This window comes from Corvus cornix, chromosome 2 (assembly GCF_000738735.6).
Source record: "Corvus cornix cornix isolate S_Up_H32 chromosome 2, ASM73873v5, whole genome shotgun sequence".
Lineage (NCBI taxonomy): Eukaryota > Metazoa > Chordata > Aves > Passeriformes > Corvidae > Corvus > Corvus cornix.
In genome coordinates, this window is record NC_046333.1 from 153155928 (window position 1) to 153180395 (window position 24468).

General features: G+C 48.1%; 1 protein-coding gene across 1 annotated transcript; it reads right to left on the reverse strand.

The window, feature by feature from the left end:
• Positions 1-8548: 8548 nt before the first annotated feature.
• GPIHBP1 (glycosylphosphatidylinositol anchored high density lipoprotein binding protein 1) lies at positions 8549-13589 on the reverse strand. The gene is made up of 3 exons (XM_010404683.2): positions 13452-13589; positions 9842-9961; positions 8549-9250 (listed from the first exon to the last, which is right to left on the reverse strand). Exons 1-3 carry the CDS (start codon positions 13501-13503, stop codon positions 9039-9041), a joined length of 384 nt encoding a protein of 127 aa, XP_010402985.1. The 5' UTR covers positions 13504-13589; the 3' UTR covers positions 8549-9038.
• Between the last annotated feature and the right edge of the window lie 10879 nt (positions 13590-24468).

A 24468-nucleotide genomic window follows, 5' to 3' on the forward strand; every position in this document is an offset into this window, starting at 1 on the left:
TGCCCTGGACTCCTCATGCAGGAGCAGTAGCATTATTCCTGTCTTGTTGGGACTGGGACATCCATCCCTTCACATCCCTGAAATAGAAATTGCTTTCACTCAATAGTCAGGGAAGGAGATTTAAAAGATTTCCTTGAAAAGCAGGTTGAGTGATGCCAAGGAGCTCCAGTGTCAGTGCATTTGCTCCTGCAGTACCTTTCGATTTAAAATTATGGAATCACAGAATATCCTGAGTTGGAAGAGACCCACAAGGATCATCACATCCAGCTCCTGGCCTTGCACAGGACACCTCCAAAAATCCCACCAGACGAGCAGAGTGAGGAGCTTGGGATGCTTGGGGGAAGCTCTGCCCCTTCTTTGAGCACTGCTGCTCCACACATTCCTTGGCTGCTCCCTGGGTTCCCCAGATGAGGCACAAACACGGGCTGGGGCTCAAGGCTTTGCCTCTGTGAAATCCCGGGGGTGGGTGGAATTCTGCCAGTCGAAACTGTGCCCTGGGCAGTGGCAGGATTCCAGAGGGTGGCTGGGAGCCAGCAGGGACAGGAGATTCTTGCAGAGGGATGTGCCAGTGCTCCCAGTGAGGAACATCGATCCAAAGTGGGATTCCTGGGAACAGGCTCACCATGAGCTGATTATCAACTTGCTTTGATGTAGTTCTTCATCACGGACCTTCTGAATCCTTAAAAAAGTGTCTTCATTCCCACTGGAAACTTCCATAGAACCTTTTCCACCCAAAAATCTCTTTAGTGAAATACACAGGGACTTCACAAACTCCTGCCATGCAGCAAATCCAAAGAAGCAGCTCTCTGTTGTTACCTGCTCATGCACAAAGCCCAGATCAGATGAGCAATGTCCTTACAAAACCGAGCTGAAAACAAGCCAGACTTTGTTCCTAATCTTTCCTGGCTGCTGCCAATCTCCAGGGAGAGAAGCCACAGGTGAACAGGTGTTTTTAGCATCAAGACAGCTGTCACCGTACTGGGAGATGCCACCCAAATCTGAAAGAGAAACAAATACCCAGGAGATGGTGACAGACTTTGACACACTCACAGCAGAGCAGGAAAGTCATCCTGGAAAGGAGGGGAGAGGGGAATAGGAAAATACCTGGGTTTTTCCCCACAAAATGAGGGGTTTTAAATAAAATGCCATCATCCACCATGCATGGACAGCTTGAGAACTTTGGGGAATGCAACTAGGAAGGGTTTTTTGCCTGCTGGTGCCCTTGGATCACAAAAGGGGTCTCTGAAATCTTATTTCTGCTGTGCCAGCTCTGTGCAAAGATGTCACAGCCTGGTTGGGGTTCCTCAAGCACAGAGAGCCAGTCTTGATATCTCAAGGGGCTTTTACTACTCAAGGACCATGTGCCAAGGGTCTCCTGAGCTTTTAAAAGTCAATTCCCACCCTTACTTCTTCTATCATTTCTTTGAAGAAGAAAACTCATCTGAAATCTGTGCATCTTTGTGGCTCATATTCCAGACCTTCACTGCTGTGATGGTCAAAAACCACAGGGATAATAAATTCCTGCCCTTCTTCTCCCTGCTCTTGGATGATATTTCCATGGGCTCCAGCCTGTTCTGATCTGCTCTTGGAAGATCAGCACTCCAAGCACAATAATTATCATTATTTGTGACCGTCACCTTGAGAAATCCAAGTTCTGTGCAAGATGTCACCAGTTAGAAGAAAATCACAAAAGGGTCCTTGGAGGATCTGTTGTTTTCCGTCTCCTGGGTTGGATAAAGGAGATGAGATGTTTTATTTGGATAATCTCTAATATTACCCCTTTAAAAAGGTAATTCATGAATTCTTTTTCCACAGAAAACCACGGCTGAGAGTCCCATTGGTGTCCTCTTTTTTTTGGAATAAAATGCAGTTCCTGGCTGGAGGCTGCTTTGAAAAGCCATGAGATCACTGGGAAAGAACTATCAGGTGTGTAGAGTCAAGCACTCACTTTGTGCTCAGGGGACAATCATTTGGTCACACAAGTGCATCTAAAACCTACAGAAAATTCTGTGTCACGTGAAAAATGGCAGCAAAGTAAAAATGGATCTTCATGCATGGAATTTCCTTTTTATCTGGACATGTCTTTGAGGGAGAGAGAGAAGAGAAGAGAAGAGAGAAGACAGAAGAGAGGAGGGGAGGGGAGGGGAGGGGAGGGGAGGGGAGGGGAGGGGAGGGGAGGGGAGGGGAGGGGAGGGGAGGGGAGGGGAGAGAAGAGAAAAGAGAAGAGAAGAAGAAGAGAAGAGAAGAGAAGAGAAGAGAAGAAGAGAAGAGAAGAGAAGAGAAGAGAAGAGAAGAGAAGAGAAGAGAAGAGAAGAGAAGAGAAGAGAAGAGAAGAGAAGAGAAGAGAAAAGAGAAGAGAAGAGAAGAGAAGAGAAGACTGAAAAGTTTGGGGCACCAACCACCTCTCTGGGAAGCCTGTCCCACTGTTTGATCCCCCTTTTCTGTGAAGAAATCCCTCCTAATTTCTAGTCTAAGATGAGGTGTTCAGCTCCCCTTTTTTAATCCATCCAAGTCTTTTATTCAGTGTCATTTCTCCACTTTCCATGATTCCATGGATTTTTCCAAGCTTTAGAGCTCAACCATCCTCCACCCCACCCTGAGCTGCTCAGGGAAGCTCTGTTCAAGCTGAGAATTCCCAGGGACCTCAGCCAGAGTGATGGAATCCATCCTGATTCATGTCCCAACCTCTGAACTGTGGTGCCAGCAGTGTTTGGATTAGGAGCCCTGAGGAGTGGCTGATTTTTTTTTTGGGGGGGAAGGCCAGGACAGCAGGAGCATGTGCACGTGGATGGATGGAAGGGTGGATGGATGGACGGATGGATGGGTGGATGGATGGATGGATGGACGGATGGGTGGATGGGTGGGTGGATGGATTGACGGATGGGTGGGTGGATGGATGGGTGAATGGACGGATGGGTGGGTGGACGGATGGATGGATGGATGGATGGATGGACGGATGGGTGGATGGACAGATGGGTGGATGGACAGATGGGTGGGTGGATGGATGGGTGGATGGATGGGTGGGTGGATGGATGGATGGGTGGATGGATGGATGGGTGGATGGATGGATGGGTGGATGGGCAGATGGGTGGGTGGATGGATGGGTGGATGGGTGGATGGGTGGGTGGATGGGTGGATGGGTGGATGGGTGGATGGGTGGATGGGTGGATGGACAGATGGGTGGGTGGATGGATGGGTGGATGGATGGGTGGGTGGATGGATGGATGGGTGGATGGGCAGATGGGTGGATGGGTGGATGGGTGGGTGGATGGGTGGATGGATGGGTGGATGGGTGGGTGGATGGATGGGTGGATGGGTGGGTGGATGGGTGGATGGATGGGTGGATGGATGGATGGGTGGATGGGTGGATGGAGCTGTGTTCTTGTTTCTCCCTCGTTGCTCAATAACCTCGTTTATTTTGGCAGCCTCTTGCCAGCCCTGCAGGCCAAGGAAGAGTTAATGGGTTTTATGGAATCCTGTAATCATCCAAACTCCGGGACAACATGTGCTAGCATTATTGGTTCATTAAGGATTAGGTGCACCTGAGCTTAATGAGGCTGTTAGGGGTTTGTAGGAGCTGACTACAAACCCCCAGATGTTTGCAGCTGGATTGTCTCCAAGATCCTCATGCTTTGTTTTGGGTGACAAGGAGTGACAAAGTCACCTCCTCCCAGCACTCAGGTAGAAATAACCCAGGAAAAGTCCCTGCCATGTCCTGGGTGCACCCAATCCCAAGGGAATGAGCATCCCATGGGGATGGGTGGCGGCAGGTTCCTCTCTGCAGCCCTGGCAGATCCAGACCAGAGTGGGATAATCTTTTTCCTGGTCACAGGAGTAGAAATGAGGCTGAAGCATTCATGTTCCTCTTTTTATAGTATTGCTTCTCTCCTGGAAACTCGATGCTCAATCCCTGGGCTGTATCCTGCCATCCTAAAGGCCTGGAAAGATGCATGGAATTAGTCACCACTGGAGTAAACAGCTTTTTAAGGAAAGCAGGCTCATGACACACCTGAGCTGTTGAAATGCAGCACTGTTATTTCCAGTGGCTTTTTAGTTCTTCATGAGGTTTTATCCTGCTCTATTTTTGGGATCCGGATGCAGATTTTCCTTATAAATAGCTGATAACTGGGACAAGGATGCACTGGGCATCCAGACCTTGATTTTAGGGGGTGGAGAATGCAACATTTCCAGCCAAGCTTTCTGTGAGATCCTTCTCTCAGGAAAACTTTGCACCTGGAAAGTGTCCTGTATTCCCGGATACAATCAAATGGGAGCACTGGGAAGGATTCATTGCCAAGTTAACAAATTATTGGAACAAGGCTTTGAAGCTCTACAGCAACTTTTCCTCTGAGGAGCTCAGAGCCTGAATTTAGACACAAAAATTTCAGCATCAAAGCTGGCTGATAAATATTCCTCTCATTTTAGAGTCAAGGAAGCCATGCCATAAACCTGGGAATCGTCATGTGGGACACTGAACCAAAGCCCTTTGCTAAAGTTCATAAAATAAAAATCTCTGTGTGGTTTGTGAAGAGATTTAAATGATTAATTACTCTGAAAAATCAGGTTGTAAACATGTCCCAGCAAACAGAAACAATTCTGTTTGAAAGAAAGAATTTATTTAGATTGGATTTTGGGAAGGAATTCTTCCCTGGGAGGGTGGGGAAGCCCTGGCACAGGTTGCCCAGAGAAGCTGTGGCTGCCCCATCCCCGGAAGTGTCCAAGGCCAGGTTGGACGGGACTTGGAGCAACCTGGGATAGTGGAAAAATCCCTGCCCATGGCTGAGAGTTGGATGATCTTTCATGTCCCTTCCAACTCAAACCATCTTATTAAAAGTCCATAAAACTCCATAATTCACAAAAAAATGGGCTTTGGAACAGCACTTCCATCCACACATTGGGAAGAACAGCTGAATCGTCTCCCAAACCAGCCCACGGGGTTGGACCACAGACTCCAGAGTTGCCTTCCAATCTCATGTGTAATTCCCGATCTGGATCCATAGTGGGAGGCCACTCCTTTTATTTCTGCTTTACCCAAAACACCTCTCATTAGGCCTCAGTTGCTGTCACATCCAGCTAGAGATCTTTCCAAACATGAGCCAGAGTTTCCATTCTCTCTTGGACACCTGTGCTGGGTCCAAGTCCTTCCCAGTTTGTTTGCAAAGGGGATGGTGGGGTTGCCACAGGGAGCAGGGATTTGTAAATCCATTACCACGGCCTGGTGACACAGCCCTGCCCTTGAGGGCCTGTCACATTGACACAGCCTTGAAGTCAAAGATAATCTCCTTATATAACCATGGGAATTCTCCTTGGAGTGAAGGAAGTCATCCAGATTGGTTTTTAAAAACAGTTTTGAAAAGAACTAAAAGAACTTCCTGGGTTTTATGAGTGCACGTTTCTGCTTCCTGGTCTAGGCACACGCACAGCTCTGCTTGCAAACTGGGATGCTCACTCTGGGTACAACTATCCAGGGTTTGGTTTTTTTCCAGGAAAGTAAGGTGGCACTGCATGGACAGGCTGGGAGAGCTGGAGGTGTTCACCCAGAAGGCTCCAGGGAGAGCTTAGAGCTCCTTCCAGTGCCTAAAGGGGCTTCAAGAGAGCTGGAGAGGGATTTTGGACAAAGGATGGAGTGCCAAGACACAGGGAATGGCTTCCCACTGCCAGAGGGAAGGTTGAGATGGGATATTGGGAAGGATTTCTTCCCTGTGTGGGTGGCACAGGTTTCCCAGAGAAGCTGTGGCTGCTCCATCCCTGGAAGTGTCTAAGGCCAGGTTGGACAGGGCAGGAACAACTTGGTCTAGTGGAAGATGTCCCAGCCCCAGGGAATTACAGGGATGCACTTCCAGAGGAAACAACGCAAGCGCTGGTGAAATTCAGACTTCACATTTTCATCATCAGCAGCAGCAAAGGGCTTTTTTATGCAGGGACATAAAAGAAAACCTCGGTGCCAATCCCAGCAGGAAATCACAACTGCCTTGGCCTCTTGGAACACTTCCTCCAAGGAAGAATTAGCAAACACAATGGACTGATTCTACTCTGCAAGGATTGGAAGCACGACACAGATCCCTATTTTTCAGAAGCATCAGGGAAACGTTCTGGCAGGGCTGTTTGCTGATTCCCAGATTCCTGTGCTATATCCTGCAGTCACCAAGCTGGATTTTACCTGGAGGGATTTCAAGAGGGAATTCACCTGTCTTTGCCTCTGGAGACAGGGAGAAAACAAAATATATTCAGAGAAATATTGTAGGGAGCTTAGCTCTGTTCACAGGGAGGTTGTGTTTATCCAGAGTCCTGCCTGATCCCTACTGCTCCCAAGGGAATCTGTTTAGACAGCTCCAGGCCCGTGGGAAAGGCTCCCAGACTGGGAGCTGAAGCAACAAACCAGAGCCAGGTTGTTCTACAAAAATTCATGCCTGAGCTGAGCTAGGAGGAAAACCCAGACCACTTTATTAATTCACATTGACAAAAAATGGCAACTCATCCCAGCTCCATACAAGTATCAGGAAGGGGTGGGATGAGTGTCTGCTCCAAAGCCAGTCTCCACTGACCAAGCAAAGTCCCGCCTGACTTCCTCAGACAGCTTTTGGACAAGTTATCCATCTCTCCCTGAAGTTCTCCTTGCCTTTTGTCTCAAACATGAACCGTTGTCATCTCCCAGTGTTTCAAAGAAGATCTAGAAACGACTGAGCCAAACTCTTCCAAAGATTCACCGTGACAGGACAAGAGGCAAACCCAAGGGGTTGGGAGAGCTTGGGAGGAAAAAAAGGGAGAAAAAGGCTCATTCCTAAACAAATGCAGGGAAACCTTCAGGGAGAGCCTCAAACAGCCCCCAGGAGTGAGTAGGATCAGAAAAACAGATGGACCTGGAAGTCAACTTCATGAGGAGGGAATTAAATTTCAGCAAAAATGAACCAAAAAAGTCCTTCTGTGGCTATTGGGGGGGAAAAAATAGTCAAGAGACATTTCCAGAAGCAGGAAGTTGAGGACAGCTTCACACCGGGTGGAACAGAGCTAATATATTAATTAATATATTAATTTTTCTATCAGAAAAGATACAAACCACAGAGAGGTTCAAGCTGATGTTTAACCACCCTGTGCTTGGAGAGCTTGGCTTCACACCGGGGAGCATCTCCAAAGCCTCACCCACACAGATTTTCTGCCTTTCAGACCAGATCTCTCCCCAGAGCTGTGATCCCTGTAGGGAACAGCCAGAATGCGGGAAACACGCTGCCAAACTGGCCAGAGATCAAAGGGGTGAGGCATCCGTGGCCAATGAAGGGAGGGGAGAAACGCTCCTCCGCACGCGGCTCCTCAAAGCGATGACAGCTACGGAGCCGCTCCAGTTCACGGAGAGGTGGCTGCAATCAGCTGTGCCTGATGATTTTTGGAGGGTGTGGACCTCAAAAAACACCCTGGGTTCAAGAGAGTCATAAATGGGAGGATTGAAGGGCACAGTGAACAATTTACCTGCTTACTCTGAAAGAAATCATGGGACAGTATTGGGACTTCCTGGTTTTCTCCCAGATGGCACCTCTTGGGTCAGCCCACTTGACTCCAGGATCTGTGACTTTGGCAGAGCTGGAGAAATCCCCAACAAGGAGCTTTCAGAGTTTCATGGAACCATGGAATGGTTTGGGTTGAAAGGGACCTTCAAGATTTTCCAGTTCCCTACCCTGTCATGGGCAGGGACTCCTTCCACTATCCCAGATTGCTCCAAACCTCATCCTACCTGGCCTTGGACACTTCCAGGGATGGGGCAGCCACAGCTTCCCTGGGAAACCTGTGCCAGAGCTTCATCACCCTCCCAGGGAAGAATTTTTTCCTAGCATATGTTCCTTGTAGAATGCCTGGAAATAAGGGTGTTTGTGTTCCAAAGATCCCAGTGGCTGCATCATGATTTACAGGGAGCTCAGGTTGGAAAAGCAACCTCAGAATGTTCCTAATCCAAGCTCCTGATCCAAGCTCCCAATTTTGAGGTCAGCCCAAGGTTTCTCAGGACTTCATCCATCTAGGCCATGAAAGCTTCCCAAGGATGGGAATTGTACCACCTCTCTTGGAAACCACATGTGCCACATGGAAGACTTTATGTCACATTTGGATTGATTATTCCAAAAATCAGGAGCAGGGTGGTAATTGGAGGAGGATATTCTTGCTGGACCTTGGAAAGGGGATTACAGGAAAATGCGGCACCAGAGCAGGATGGACCAAAATGTAGGAGCCCAGAGCAACACACAAGGAATTGCAGATGATGCTCTGGAGGATTAAAGAAAGGGGGAAAGTCATTTCACTGATCTCCAAATTCAGGGAACAGCCATTACTCAGTATTCCCAGTAAAGATAGATTTGTACAAGGGGAGCTGATGGAAGAAATGCTGATGGAAGGTCACTTCCAGTGAGGGACAATGGGAAATGTCTCATCCATCTGTGTGAGACTCACCCCAAAACCCAACTCTGTATAAACAATACTGAAAGATGGAGTTTGGGAATAACAAAAGGAAAACTAAATGTGATTACAACTGTTTTAACGCAAGATTCTTTTTATTCTGCTCAAAAGGGTACAGAGAACACAAGATTTTAAGCTCCTTGGATCAGATCGTTGGCATGGGAAGTTCAGTCTCCTGCCTCATATTTTAGGCACAGAAATGTCTCCTTAATTTTTTGGGTACAGAGAAGGAGGTCTAGGAAGAACAGCAGAAAATGATGGGGTGGAGAGGGCCTGCTCTAAGGAGGTAGGGAAGACTCTTCTCAAGGTTTTTTGCCTTAAATATACTTCACACATTTGAATTTTTTACTTCAAACCCTACCAGACCAGCACAGCAAAGAAACTCCACAATTAATTTTGTGGGAGTTGTTGAAAAATCAATTGAAAAATTTGAGTTGGGCCTTCCTGAGTTTTGCTTCTCTCTTGGTTGTGGGAAAAGTGTGGATACTAAAAAAACCCTCAATTTTTGGGAGCTGTTGAGGGTTTTTTTTGAGGCATCCACATGGAAAGCTGGGCTGGTGGGGGGTTATTTTCTTCATGGAATTTTCAGAATCGTCCCCTCACAGTCTAGTCCAGAAAAAGGCACAGAGGGAACTTGCGAGGATCCAAGATGGCTCAGCTCTGATCCCCAAATTTTCTGCACCATCGAAGTTGCACAGGTCAGAGTAACAGCAGCTGACAGGATGTGTCATCCCGATGCCATCCACGTCGGAGGGGATGCAGGTGGAGGAGCACATCTTGGTGACAGTTGAGACTTCTGTGACGGGATAAACTACAGCAAAGAAAAAAGCAGGAACAGTTAGGACTGGGAAAAACAGAGGAGAGCATCACCATTCTCTTTTGTCTTCTGATGACCAGGAGTTGGTGTCATAGAATCATAAATTGTTTGGGTTGGAAAGGACCTTCAAGATCATCCCATTCCAACCCCCTGCCATGGGCAGGGACACCTTCCACTGTCCCAGATTGCTCCAAACCCTGTTCAACCTGGCCTTGGACACTTCCAGGGATGTAACAGCCACAGCTTCCCTGGGCAACCTGTGCCAGGGCCTCACCCTCCTGACAGGGAGGAATTTCTTCCTAATATCCAATCTAAACTTACCCTCATTAGGTTTAAAGCCATTCCTTGTTTTCCTATCACCACACAGCCTTGTAAAAAATTTAAATCTTATTTCTGAGCATTAGCCAGGAGCTTGCATTCACCAAATATTCCTTCACACAAACACTGCTTTCCACAACAGCAGGAGAGCTGGAGATCCCATGGGAGATCTCTTTTTTAAGTGGAAAGAGGAACTGGTCTCCACACCAGCACTGTCGAAACACTGATTCCTGTCAAAAGTATGGATAAAGAAGGAATTGTCCTTACCATCCTCCAGGGAATACATCGTAGTCTTGCACATGAGCTCACCCTCTGTGCAGTTCTCAATTGTCTGGCATTTGTCAACTGGGGTCAAATCCCTGCAGGTGTAACACCGCAAGAAGTGTCCTGTGAAGAGGGAAAACAGGAGGATGGAAAACATGAGGATGGCCTCAGTGTGGATTCTGTCTGTGCCCCTCCAGGTATCTCTCGGGAGGAATTTTCCAAAATAGTCATACTGAGAACGGGAATGGAATAATAGAATGTGTTTGGACCGATGGGAATGAGAAACACAAAGGTCTGGTGGTCAAAGCACAGCTTCAGGTCGGGTTCAGACCCCTTGTGATGAGTCAAACAAGAAAGAGCCACACACATAGGAGACCCCGTGACACAGGAAAGATCTTGGGCTGATCTGTTTCTCTGTTTTCTGGATCTACATCTTTCCTTAACTTCAGTAGAGCATCAGAAAGAGATCCCAGACTCCCAAACTCCCAGAATCACAGAATGGAGGAGGTTGGAAGGTTGGAAGGGGCATCTGGAGCTCCACCAGTCCAATCCCTCCTCTCAAGAAGGACCAGCTAAAGCCTCTTGTCCAGGACTGTCTCCAGATGGGGTTTTAATATCTCCAAGAATGGAGATTCCGCAACTTCCCTGGGAAGCTTCTGCCAGTGCTCAGTCAACCTCACAGTCATAAAGTGTTTCCCGATGTTTCCAGTGTTTCAGTTTGTGCCTTTTGCCTGGTCCTGGCACTGGGAATCACTGAAAGGAGCCTGGCTCCGTCCTCTTTGCTCTCTCCCTTCAGGAATTTATAAGATTACCAATTTGAGCCTTCACTTCTCCAGCCTGAGCAGTCCCAGCTTTTCCATCCAGCCCATCCCTCAACTGCTTGTCCATGAGGATCTTGGAACAGGTTTCCCAAAGAGGTTCTGGACCCCCCCCATCCCTGAAAGTGTCCAAGGCCAGGTTGGATGAGGCTTGGAGCAACCTGGAAAGTTGTGGAAGGTGTCCCTGCCCATGGCAGGGGGTGGAACTGGATGATTTGTATGTCCCTTCCAACCCAAATCGTTCCCTGATTCCATGATCTTATAGGAGAGACCATCAAAGTCCTTCCTGAAGTCCGGGTAGAAAATATCCACAGCTCATCCCTTGTCTAGCAGGTCAGTCACTTTATCATAGAAATTTGTCAGCTTGGTCAGGTTTGTCCCCTTGGTGAAGGATCTGGATACACACACAAAAGTCAGACTCGGATGTGAGTTGCAGCAGGGAGAATTTCCTCTGGTGCTGTCCACTCTGCCAGCTCTTCCCAAAGGCTGGGAGGGTGTCCCAGACAGAAGGAATTTGTCTCCATCAAATTCACTGAGCCACGAGAACAAACTGAGCACAACCCTTCCCCTCGTGCTGAGATTCTGGGTTTGTGAGAAGAATGTGTGAGGGGTTATTTTAAATCATGGAATGGTTTGGGTTGGAAGGGACATTAAAATCTTCTAGTTCCACTCCCTGCCATGGGCAGGGACACCTTCCACTTAGACCAGGTTGCTCCAAACCCTGTTGAACCTGGCCTTGGACACTTCCAAGGATGGGGCAGCCACAGCTTCTCTGGGCAACCTGTGCCAGGGCCTCCCCACCCTCAAAGAGAATTAAACTTGACAGCAGCACCATGAATGGATTGCATGGGGACATGTTCTGCTCTAGGCAGAGACCACAGAAACAAAATTTGATACTCAAGACTCCAAATCCATCCTGATCCAGCTCCTCCTGCCTTGTCCCTCACCAGTTCAGAGATGTCCCTCATCCCTGTTAAGCTTTACAGCGTAAAGCCCTCGAGAGCTGCAGGTGCCTCTCAGCTCCTACAACCACAGAATAACCACAGCCCAAATCTTTCAGTGCCTAAAGTCTTCTGAGATGGAGAAACTTTGGAGAAAACCACTGAAGAGCCCAGATTGTTGTGACACAGAGCACTCCAAGCTATCAAATCAAAACAGTATCTGGTGCTTCCTATCACCAAAAAAAAGCCATTTTTCAACAAGTTTTTCTGGGCGTTTTGCTCTCTGAAGGTTTTTCTGAGGAACCCAACACTTGATCTGGGTCCTCTACTCTGGGTCCCCTCTCCCACCCCCAGCAGACCCCTCAAAGTGTGTGTTATAAACACAGCGATGTATTTTGGTGTCATCACACCCCAGCAGCCCCTTTTTGGTCTGGGAAGCCCTTGTCACCCTGTCTGTGTGACATTCCAGCTGAAATTCCTTTAAACCCCACTGAAAGGGAGAAATGATTCAGCTCCTCCCAGCAAAGCTCCAACGGGATGTCAACAGGCTCAGGCAAACAAGTCACCCTATGAAAATAGACACCATCCTAATTAATGAGCCAGAAAAAGCCCTTTTTTAAACAAACACAGCAATTTTCCTGCTTTTATTCAAAGTAAACTTTATTATCTTGCTTGCGCATTGTGACCTGATGCTTTGTTTGCATTAATCCCACATCTGACTGTTATGAAATTCACCTTTAGGAGGAAGCATCGTTTTTAGTCTCACATTTCATGATGCTGGACAAATTCAACCCACAGGATTTGTGATCCTCTCTGAGAAGAAAACCAAACAAGCCACCACCTCTTCCTCCCCTGCAGAATCTGCTCGGCAAGGAGGGAGGAAGGAAAATGTCCTTGCATAAGAAGGAAAGAAATAGGAATTAAAAAATCATAACATAATTCCATAGACAGGCACAGTCTGGATCTGCGAATATCCCAATGAGCAGTCACAGGTCCTGGACTGATCCTGCCCAGGAATTACCTTGGACATCCAGGAGAACACCACCAAAACTTGGGATCATCACTTTTTGTCCAAGAAATTGGTGTGGTAGAAACAAGGGACAGAAAGGATGGAGGAAAGATCATGGAATCATGGAATGGAATCACAGAACGGTTTGGGTTGAAAGGGACCTTCATGATCACAGAATTCCACCCCCTGTCATGGGCAGCAACAGCTTTCACTGGACCAAGTTGCTCCAAGCCCTGTCCAGCCTGGCCTTGGACACTTCCAGGGATGGGCATCCACAACTTTTTGGGATAACCTGTTCCAGTGCCTCACTTTGGATGATCTTTAAGGTCGCTTCCAACCCAAACCATTCCATGATTCCGTGATAAACATCAACCCTGCAGTACCTGGGCCACCAGCAATGTCCCAACCCCTCTTTCCCACTTCTAATGGCTAAAACTGGATAAATCACACATGTAACATTTTTGGAGAGATCCCACACATGCTGCATGGAACTGACTTCCGGGGCTAAGTATCAAAAAAGGTACACAAAGTTAAAAATAACATTAAAAGAAAAAAGACAGTGAGATTGAGCACAAACATGGAAAAAGTGAGAGTGGGAATTTGCATTGAAGGAACGACATGGTTTAATCACACTCTGCCTTGTGACACTTCCTAAAGAGCCTGACCTGACAATCCCAATGACAACATCACCATCCCGAATATATGAAAATATTCCAAAGACAGACTTTTTTTTTCGGAAAACTGCCTAAAGTGGGAGACGTGGCTTTCAGAGGGAACAGGGCACATCCTATCCCATCACGCTGTATCTACTGAAGGAGTCTGGATAAATCCAAGTGGGAACTCACCCAAATCTATGCAAGTGACAGCAGCCAACAGAAGAAACAGAAACACCTTCATCTTGCACAGCTCTTCTTGTCTGGTCACTGGGTTGTTGGCACTCTTCACCAATGTCACACGTCCTGGTGGCTTGGCATACACCAAGATCCGTCCCCAGATCCAAATCTACTGGAAAAACGAGTCTCACTGAGCTATAAATGAATTGAAGGAGCTCCAAAGCAGGCCCCACCTCTTGCCACTCCGTCATCTCTTTTCATGTTCCTTGGAGAAGAAAATTTGGCTTATCAGGGTGGACAATGGCTGGGATTAATCCAGGTGTTTTGTGTCCAAGCAGGATGCAGAAGGCCTTGGAAGGTCTTGTCTTGCAGCTTGGGGATATTTCCTCTCCCTTTTGGAGTGGTCTCAAGAAATCCCGGGGAAAAGAGCGTTGGTTGCGTGAATGTCAAGGAATTGAACCTCATGGATTTCTCTCCTCTGTGTTTTTACCTTCAGTGGGGTCCAGAGTTTATCAGGAGGAGGAGAATCGTGGAATGGTTTGGATTGGAAGGGATCATCTCATTCCAAACCCTTTCCATGGGCAGAAAGACCTTCCATTAGGCCAGGTTGCTCCAAGGCTCATCCAGCCTGGTCTAGAAGTGGAAATCTGACTTTCAATTCCTCACTCACTGGAAAAAGCATGGAACACTGGGAAAAAAACAGGACCAGGATCTGAAAGTTTGGGCCAAGGGAACCTCTCAGGCTCATTATCCTGAGGAAGGATGGAATGGAGAAGCCCCTCTGCTCTGAGCCAACCCTCTCCAAGTGTGGTTGCAAGCTCATGACTTTTTTGCTTCCCAAACACTTTTCCCATTCCCAACCCTGCTGCCTCAGGCATCTGCTGGATTCTCCTGCACCTCAGACCAGCTCAGTGGTAGGAAATCCTCCTCCAACCTGGGATGAGCAAGTCTGAGTGTGGAACTGCAAAGACTGGGAAGGAAGAGCCTTTTGGTGGCTATGCCGGGTGCCCTCCCAACAGAGACTTTTACTAAGGAATGGGGAGAAGCTGAATCCAAGATGGTTTTGGAGATATTCCCACCACCTTTGTCATTCCATCATTGAAGGAACTTTATACAGGGCTGTTCACTTGAACTCTTGGAATCATTAAGGTTGGGAAAGATGTCAGGATCATCCCATTCAAAGTCAAACCAGCACCACTAAACCCTGTCCTCAAGTGCCACATCCATGGGGTTTTGAGCACTTCCAGGGATGTGACTCCATCACTACCCTGGAGCCTGTTCCAATGCCTGACAACCCTTTCTGTGAAGCAATTTTTCCTAATATCCAATCTAAACATTTCCTGGTACAACTTGAGGCCCATTTGTCTTGTCTTGCCTTGGAATGTTAAAAGTTTTTCTAGGAATGCTGGATAAAAATCCCAATCTCTCCAAATCTAAAGCTCCAGAATCATGGAATGGCTTGGGTTGGAAGGGGTCTTGAAGATCATCCAGTCCCAACCCCCTGCCATGGGCAGGGACACCTCCCACTATCCCAGGTTGTTTCAAACCCCATCCGACCTGGCCTTAGACAGTTCTGGGGATGGGGAACAGAGGAAGCCACAGCTTCTCTGGGAATTCCATTCCAGGGCTTCCCCACCCTCACAGGGAAGAAATTTTTCCCTAATATCCAGTCCAAAGGTGGTCTCGGCATCTCAGCAATCCCTGCTGCTTTGCCAAACACCACTTCTGGGTGACCTCCATCCTCAGGAATTCCTACAGATTGTTTTCACAGCTGCCTCTCTAATATTGTAATTATGTGGATTATGAGAGCTAAGCAGTTATTTCCAGCCCCAAAAAATTACCTAGGGAAAGGCATTTAGGTATATTCCAGGTCTGGCATTCCTCCTGTTCAGCAGAAAATGTTACAATCCTATTAAAAGGGTGAAATCCTCTGAGTGTGCTTGCCTTGTTCGTAGGAAAAAAAAAAAAGAAAAGAAAAAACATGGATGGGGTGTGGCTTCTGGTTTCTGGTATTAAGTGGCCTCAAACAATTTGTGTTAAATGACTGGTTTCACCTGCACAGCTGAAATGTGATCACCCTCGCCTCACAAAATCTTGGATGGAAGAATCTCCGCCACCACCCTGCTCTAAATCCTGTTCCCTCCTTTGCTCCGGAGGGTGGTTTTCAGGGGGTGTCAACACACCTTGTTTATGGTTTCAGTTGATCTTTATCTGAGTCCTGAAATGTTTTGTCTTTTATGCACACGCTGTGCTGCTGCTTTGCAGGACTGGCGACTCACCAAAAAAAAATAACAAGAAATAATGAGAACCTTCAAATATTGTTTTGTTGAATTCCTTTTATTATTTTGTAGCAAACCACAACCTGTTCTGGTGGGGGGGTCCCACCAATTACAGAAAAAAAAAATTAAAAAGACACAATCTGCATAAATCTGCCTCATCACAAGATGCCTTTAAAAAATAATAGACAATTTTGAGAGTATCTGCTCAAAGGGAAATTAATACAACAATTCTCCACATATCAGATGAGTTTGTTGTCATAAATAAAAGGAAAAGTTCAGCCAAATGTTTACTTCCCATCCTGGGAATCCTGTGCCAAACCCTTTTCCTGTCCTACCTCGCCAGCTGAGGCAGTCTCAGGATGGAGGCATCTTCACCAGACCTGCCTCAGTTGCATCCAGCCTGGAAATCTCCAAATCCCACAACCTCCCAGGTCCTATTCCAAGTCCTAAAATTCCTCATCCACCTCCAGGGCAGAGTTTCAGGAACTAAGGGCTGCAGGCACTGAGAGCCTTCTTGACTTAATTATTTTGAACTCTCCACATTCATTATTCTAATCAGCTCTTGATGTATCTCCTATGAATCCCAAATTTCCAGAGCAGGCAGACGCAGGAGCGAAAGATGGGACTGGATTTAAGGGTGGAGGGGTGCTGACATGACACTGTCATCTCCTAGTGCTAAGTTTTTGTGGGAAGAGGACTTAAAGATCATCCCATTCCCTACCCTGCCATGGGCGGAGACACCTTCCACTATCCCAGGTTGCTCCAGACCCCATCCAACCTGGCCTGGGACAGTTCCAGGGATGGGGCAGCCACAGCTTCTCTGGGAACTGCATTCCAGGGCCTCACCACCCTCACAAGGAAGGATTTCATCCCAATATCCCATCTATCCCTGCCCTCTGGCAGTGGGAAGCCATTCCCTGTGTCCTGTCCCTCCATCCTTTGTCCCAAGTCCCTCTCCAGCTCTCCTGGAGCCCCTTTAGGCACTGGAAGGGGCTCTGAGCTCTCCCCAGAGCCATCTCTTCTCCAGGCTGGACATTCCCAGCTCTCCCAGCCTGGCTCCAGAGCAGAGGGGCTCCAGCCCTTGCAGCAGCTCCGTGGCCTCCTCTGGACTCGCTCCAGCAGCTCCACGGGTCAGGGATGATGAAAGGCACTCACAGAAGCTGCAAGGATGGGTTACTCTGAGCACTGAACTGCTGCTTGGCAGATGCCAGGGATTAAGTCACCATGAATTTCACCTCTGGGACATCACAGTCCCCACCTGTCTCTCACAGAAACCAAAATTCTCTGGAGATGAGATTCTTGCACCAGAAAGAGAGGAATTAAATCGGTATCCCTTCCCTTCTCCATCTCCTCCATTGATGAGGAACATCTTTAAAAGTTAAAGAGAAAGCTGGAAAAGCAAAGTAAAAAATAAAGAATGCCAAGCCTGACTCTGGCCTATCCCTGTGAATAAGAAGTCAGGAATCCAACCCTGTAGCTCTTTTAGAGCCATTTTCACTAAGGCACCCCTCATTAGCTCATTAGTCACAGCAGCCTTATTCCTCCTAATTGATTTTACTATAATTCCCTACAATGTATGGCCAGGATCCAACATGTCTCTGCCTGGCTCAAAAACTATTACATTGACACAGCTTTGGAGAAAACTCATACCTCTCCCAAGCCTCTGGAGCATGTGAAGGTCGGGTGATTCCCATAACTGAACTTCTGGGAGGTGCCCTCAGGGGTAGGACGTGTCCTCTCGGTGGGACAAGCCACAGGCTCAGAGAGCAGAGAGTTGTGGCTTTCACACCTGGGAGCAGGTGGGTCTGACACAGATTGGAGCTGCAGATGGATGCAAGAAGTTTGGCTGCTCTCTCCACGGTGGTTTCCCCCTCAGCACTGAAATGGGTCAAGGAATCATGGAATGGTTTGTGTTGGAAGGGACCTTCAAGATTATCTCGTTCCAAATCCCTGCCATGGGCAGGGACACCTCTCACTATCCCAGTCTGCTCCAGACCCCATCCAACCTGGCCTTGAAGGGATGGGGCAGCCACAGCTTCTCTAGAAATTCCATTCCAGGGCCTCACCACCCGCCCAGGAAAGAATTCCTTCCCAATATCCCATCTAACTCTGCCCTCTGGCAGTGGGAAGCCACTCCCTGTGTCCTGTCCCTCCATCCCTTGTCCCAAGTCCCTCTCCAGCTCTCCTGGATCCCCTTTATGTGGAAATACTCACAGCACACTTGGCCGGCTAGGCTCTCAGTTCAGTGCCTCAGAAAGCCCTGAGCTGCCTAGAGACACTGCACGGGCGATCCAGCACTTTAGTAGCTCCAAAAGCGGCAAGTGGTAGCCACAACGCTAATACCACGAGCAGGAGCAAAGAGGTAGAAATGCAGCCCTCGCTCTATCCTTTAATCCTGCTGGTACATTGCGCTAGGTCCGAGACAGAAAGACACACAAGCTGCTAGCAGAAGGGGAGCCAGAGCAAGAGAGGGCGGAGCCCCCTCGGCTCGTCTTTTATTCAGGGGAAGGGAAAGAGGAGATCTAGGGGTGGACCCAGGGTATCCAGCGAATCGGACTCTGCTTCGGTGTAAGATAAACAGAAATGCCCAAGCAAAATTTATAAAGAAATAACATTTATTATGCGAGCGAAATATCGGTTTCAAAAGCCACGATCGAGAAAAGCAGCACCGAGCCCAGGGTCGGAGCTGGGTGAACACGCATAGATCTGATCTCTATCGCACCAGACCTCCCAAGTTCATGAATGCTGCTTTGGCTGGTCCCTTCTTATACAGTTTTTGGGTAGAGTCCGAATTAATTCTATTCTTCTCGTATTCATGAAGTTTTCTTGTCCCGGAGTTGGGCTGCACAAAGCTTTTCCTGGGTCTGATGAATTGTCCATCCTGGGTGATGAGTGGGCCATTTCTGCTGATGGATGGGCCATCTCTGGTTCCCGGGAACAGTTATTTTTAGTTCCCAGAATGTCCGATTCCTTATCAGATGCGATGTAGATATCAGAGTGTGGTGATCAAGTCGTCATGGTGCAAATGTCCCGGTGATAAGATCCAACCCCACCTAGGTGGAATCCTCACTTACTGTGAAAGAAATACTTTTAGTGTTGTGAAATTTTTCTCTCAGCCAGGCTGGTGAAGGGATTTTGAAACTCAGTCTCTGTAGGGTCTGATTACATTCCAGTTTTATACATAATAGCACGAATTACGTACTTTATTTATAACAGGTGGAATCCGAGTTACTTTCGGTTTTACCCACGCTTAGAACAGAGGGGGTTCAGAGCACATGGCAGGGACAGATCCTGGCTTCTCTGACCAGTCTTGGGCCTGGCCGCACCTCAGGGACAGGCAGCAACACCTTCAGGCGCTGGAAGGGGCTCTGAGGTCTTCCCGGAGCCTTCTCTTCTCCAGGCTGGACATTCCCAGCTCTCCCAGCCTGGCTCCAGAGCAGAGGGGCTCCAGCCCTTGGAGCATCTCCATGGCCTCCTCTGGGCTCGCTCCAGGAGCTCCACGTCCTTGTGCTGAGGCCCTCGGAGCTGGACACAGAACTCAGGTGGGATCTACAGGGAGTGGAGCAGAGGGAGGGAATCCCATCCCTGGACGTGCTGGTCACACTCCCTTTGATGCATCCCAGGGTTCTGTTGTCTCCTGGCTCCAACAGAGACCTGAGGGAATGTGATTAAAGCCAGACTCGGGGCAGACAGGCCAGACCACCCCACAAAGGGTTCCTAAACTCTGCTCCTCATCCCAGATTCCCACCAGACCTCACAGTATCCCTGTCTCTGCCCCAGCCATGTGCTGTGAGCTGCACCTGAGGCTCAGATGCTTTGGATGTTCCCCAGGACAAGAAGGCAGGAACAAGATGATTTATTTCTATAAGGAGTCCTGTTCCCTCCAGGTAATCATTCACCCGCCTTTTTATTTTTTTTCCTAACCTGTTTTTCTCCCTCTCTGAATTCCATGCAGGTACCTCTTATCTCCAGGTTATTATTTAGATTAACCTCTGTGTAGCTCTTAACTCTTTCCAGGTGAGACCTTCACGTCCATCGCTTCCCTGGCCAGTGGCCAGCACATGGATACAGTGGTTCCATGGGGGAATCCTGGAGGAGTTAATAATTCCTAAAGTGTATTTATGATGTACATAGGAAGGATTGATCATGTATTTATAACTAGTGGGAATTTTAATTCCTTCCCTATCAATTTTTTTCTAGCTCCCTTTTGCTCTTTTTGCTTCCAAGCTGAGAAATTCTCCTTTCCTGTCAACTCTGACCAAGGCAGCAATCACTTATTTGGAGATGATTTGCTCCATCCAGCCTTTCCAAGGCATTGTTAATGATGCAGGAATGTAAATCACTCACTCGGTGTAGCTGTCACCCACCTTAATTATCCCCTGCCTTCGTTCCAGGCTTAATCCAAGGAACAGGAGATACTTTCCTACTTGAGTCACTTCTCTCGTTGACCCAGAAGGGAAGAACAAGGACAACACGTGTAAAACACTAAATAACCCGACTGAAAAGTACCAGCTTTGCCTCCAGGCCCTCTTCATCTCCCTCTAATCCTGCAGAGCTTGGCATTGGAGCTGGAAATATCCACGGTTTTGGCTGCTGGGAGCTGCCCGAACCAGTAGAAAACTTAAATGAAGATTCCACTGCCCAAGTGAGAGGCTCAGTGTATCCTGCACCAAAAGGTTTGGTCTCCAGATGCTTGAAGATTTCAGGAAGATGTTTCTGATCCCAAAGCTTGTGGCTCCCAGAGCATTTCTCCCTGGGAAAGGTGAGGAAAACAACACTTCTCCTATGAGGAAAGGCTGAATTAGGATTGTTCTGCCGGGAGAAGAGAAGGCTCTGGGGACACCTCAGAGAGGCCCCTTCTGGTGCCTAAAGGGGCTCCAAGAGAGCTGGAGAGCGACTTTGGATAAGGGCCTGGAGTGGCAGGACAAGAGTCAATGGCTTCACAATAAAAAAAGGTTGCTGGGAATGTGAAGCTTGTTCCAGCTGTCTGGAAAAGGCCTTATCTACTTCCATCTGATCAGGCTGTTATCAGACACCCACAACACCACTACCTGTCCTGATCTGCCCCCTCTCCCTGCCCAGCCAGAGCCCAGCCATGGCAGAACTCAATTCTCTGAGCTATCCCACCATGTCCCTGCGATTCCCAACATTTTGTGTGGTTTGGAACATGGATTTAACCCCAGGCAACACGAGGAGTTATGAGACAGATGGATTTGTTCAGCCTGGAAAACAGGCTGGGAAGGGAGGGCTCAGGGGGCCCCACAGCATCTGCCATGGAAAAGGGTCAAAGAGAGGTCTGGGCTGGATTTATTCCTCATCCACAGGTTCCAAATGAACTCCTTTCTCCATCATGTCCCTTAGGAGAAGGGGCTTGTGGTCCTGGAATGGCAACACTCCCATCCCAGTACATCCCAAGGGAAGCACTGGCAGAACTGGGACCTGCCGCTGCCACCTCCTGACAAGAGAGAAAAATGCAAATCCGTCCTCCCGGCCCATTTCCTAAGGAAGAAAGGAATTTTCAGGATCGTTTTCGGTATTTTTAAATTCTCACTGTTCCCAAAATTCATGGTTTGCAGTCACGTGGTTCCAACCAGCTTGAGGATGAGAAACCTCCAGGCGAAAATAAAATAAGGAGAAAAATTCAGTTTATTTAAATCACCTTGAACAAACCAGCAGCTGAATTCCAACAGGAGTAGCTCCACCTTGTCATTATAAAGAACCTGAGTGGTCAGATGCAAGGTGCCACCATCGTTTATCTACTGACTGAACTGAACCTGAATTTTTTTTGGCATCTTTCCTTCCATAGTTTGGTGCTAAATGGGTGCTGCTGCTGCTGGAACCAGCAGGTTTAACTGGTCTGAGCTCAGGTGCAAAACTCAGCCTCTGGAGCGACAACGGGTGAGTGAATCGCCACAATCTGTGCAATGAGAGATGGAATCTGAGCCGGGAGCACTTGGCACCTGTGGAAAACACCTGATTTAGCTCTGGGTGACAAAGTGTGACAAGAATCCGCGTGACATTCAACCCACCCAGCTGTTGGTGTTAATTGGCGTGGAGCAGAGAGCACGGAGCTACTCACACCTCTCCCCCCAGCAGTTTGGGGCTACTCACACCTCTCTCCCCAGGAGTTTGGTGCTGTTTGTGTTACATTTCCATGCAGCTTTAACTCCTATGCAAAGAACAAGTTATTAATGTCAGCTCGGGTGGCTGAGTATCCCAGGAAAGGTCAGATCATGGAGACGTTGTGCAATGCCTTAAATCTCTTCTTCTGGGGAGGTGATAAGCAGGAATGTTGGGACATGTTCCCACAGCCACGTAAAGCACCTCCCATCTTTCCAGCCTCCTCCCACCTTTCCAGCCTCCTGGAGCCTGGGGGTGCCATTCCCCCTTTGCCCCCATGATCTCTCAAAATCCATGGGATGGAGAGAAATGAAGCAGGAGGAAAGGAGGTGGAGAGGGTCAGCACTGGCAGGAAGGTGGAGCTCTTGATTCAGCTGCTTTTTTTTTGCCTTCCTTTAGCACCGCTCCAGTTCTAAATTCCAAACTCTCTCCCTACACACCTTTCTTGACTCCTCCACGTCAAAACACCCAAATGAATCAGCTTTCTGGAGACTCCTCTTCAGCTCCAGAGCTTTCTCCTCCTCTGAAACCTGTATTTGCCCTGGATAGAGAGGAGGCCTGTCCAGAGGAACAGCAAAGGGTAGGATATAACCCCCCTACTCTGCCCTCATGAGATCCCACCAGGAATACTGCATCCAGCTCTGGAGTCATAAGCACATGGATGACAGGAACCTTCTGGAGCAGGTCCAGAGGAAGCCACAGAGATGCTGCAAGGGCTGGAGCCCCTCTGCTCTGGAGCCAGGCTGGGAGAGATGGGAACGTCCAGCCTGGAGAAGAGAAAGATCCAGGGAGACCTCAGAGATCCTTCCAGTGCCTAAAGGGGCTCCAGGAGAGCTGGAGAGGGACTTAGGACAAAGGATGGAGGGACAGGACAAAGGGAATGGCTTCCCACTGCCAGAGGACAGGGTTCGATGGGATATTGGGAAGGAATTCTTCCCTGGGCGGGTGGTGAGGCCCTGGAATGGAATTTCTAGAGAAGCTGTGGCTGCCCCATCCCTTCAAGGCCAGGTTGGATGGGGTCTGGGGCAGCCTGGGATAGTGGAAGGTGTCCCTGCCCATGGCAGGGGGTTGGAACGAGATGATCTTGAAGGTCCCTTCCAACACAAACCATTCCAGGATCCTATGATGTGGAGGCCAGAATTTTCCCACTTCAGACCCGTTTGGTGTCTCCCAGCCTGGAATGATCAGGACAACCTTGGGATGCCAGTGAGGAACACCTGCAGAGCAAACAGGAGATGTGGCACCATTTCCCTCAACTTTCCAAACAACTGAAATACAGAAAAGTCCATCCTGGGCCTGTGCAGAGACAGGCAGATCCTTAGGGAGTAGCAGGAGCTGGGACATGGGTGACAGTGTGAGGAGAAATGATGGGAATGCCAGGCAGGAGCGAGGTGCAGGTCTCTCCTGGCTGTGCAATGTCCCCCAGTCCCCAAAATAGTCCCAATCCCAAAAATCACTTGCAAGTCACGCTGAAAAATATGGGTTGCAAGGAGGGAGGGCAGTGAAAATAATCCCTTCCCAGGAAGGAGATAGTCCAGGCTGGGATTTTCCAGAGAAAAGGCAAGATATTTCTGTGTGTTTCAAAGAAACTCCCAAGCCCATCACTGTTATTCTGCATTTGTTTTACATTCCCCAGGGAATATAATCCCCTTCTCCCATGGGACCCAACTGGGATCCCCAGAAAATCTTTAAACAAAAATTAGGATTACACAATTTGGCAGAGCTGAATGTTGGGAGAGCAGAACGGAGTCTCCAGAGCACCCAGCCCTGTGTCCGTGTGTGCATCTGTCCGGAGGCAGGAGCGGGGTCGGGTCCCTGGGAGTGCAGGAAGAGGAGCAGCTGCCCAGGGACACCCACACAGGGCCCTTTCTGTGCCCAAAATAGACACCCTCTCCCACAAGGAAGAGTGCAGGCTCCAAGGCCAAATCCCATCTCCATTCCCGGCAGGGTCACGGGCAAGCCAAGGATATTTATGAGCTATTGAAGGCAAAGACAATCCCTGTTCTTTATCCATCCCCAGGAAGAGATTCCAATGGCCTTGAGATGAAATGTCAGAATTTAACCCTCCTTTAGTCCCTAAATTCAGCCTAGTTTTTTTATCCAGCCCACAACCCACAGCCCTGAGCTTGGAATCCAATCCAGGCACTTTTCTTCCACACAAAACAAGATTTAATATCTGTAATATCTGCAGAACCACCCAAAAACATCCTTCCAAGTGGGTTTTTTTTATATTAATTCCATATATTTTTTTATTAGAGTATAAGAAACAAGATGGAACATACACTTCACTTATACTTAGGTTAATATATTTAAAGGGATGGATGCTTCTTTATCCCATTTACCCCGTTACAATAAAGATAATACACAGTTACAAATCTCACAGATAGGGATTAGTAAAATCAGCATTTTGGAGAAACCACCTCGGATCATCCAACAAAGCTGAAATAAAACGTGCCAACTTTTTTTTTTTTTTCCCCGCAACATTTTATTGGCTTCATATATTTTCATTTGATGAACCAGGAGGATTAGGGCTGGGAAGAAGTGTTCCCATGGAAAATGTTGGAGCTGGGAAGGCTCTTAAGCCTTTTATTTCTCAATTTCCACTCTCAGAGAGCAAAGCTGGACGAATT

Bases quoted from the DNA above. Each gene is read 5' to 3' on its own strand.
- GPIHBP1 (XM_010404683.2), bottom strand. From the start codon at position 13,503: ATGAAGGTGTTTCTGTTTCTTCTGTTGGCTGCTGTCACTTGCATAGAT. The intron at 9,962-13,451 runs GTGAGTTCCCAC...CCCTCTTCACAG, and splicing joins TGTCACTTGCATAGATTTGG to GACACTTCTTGCGGTGTTAC. The intron at 9,251-9,841 runs GTAAGGACAATT...TCTTTGCTGTAG, and splicing joins GATGTATTCCCTGGAGGATG to TTTATCCCGTCACAGAAGTC.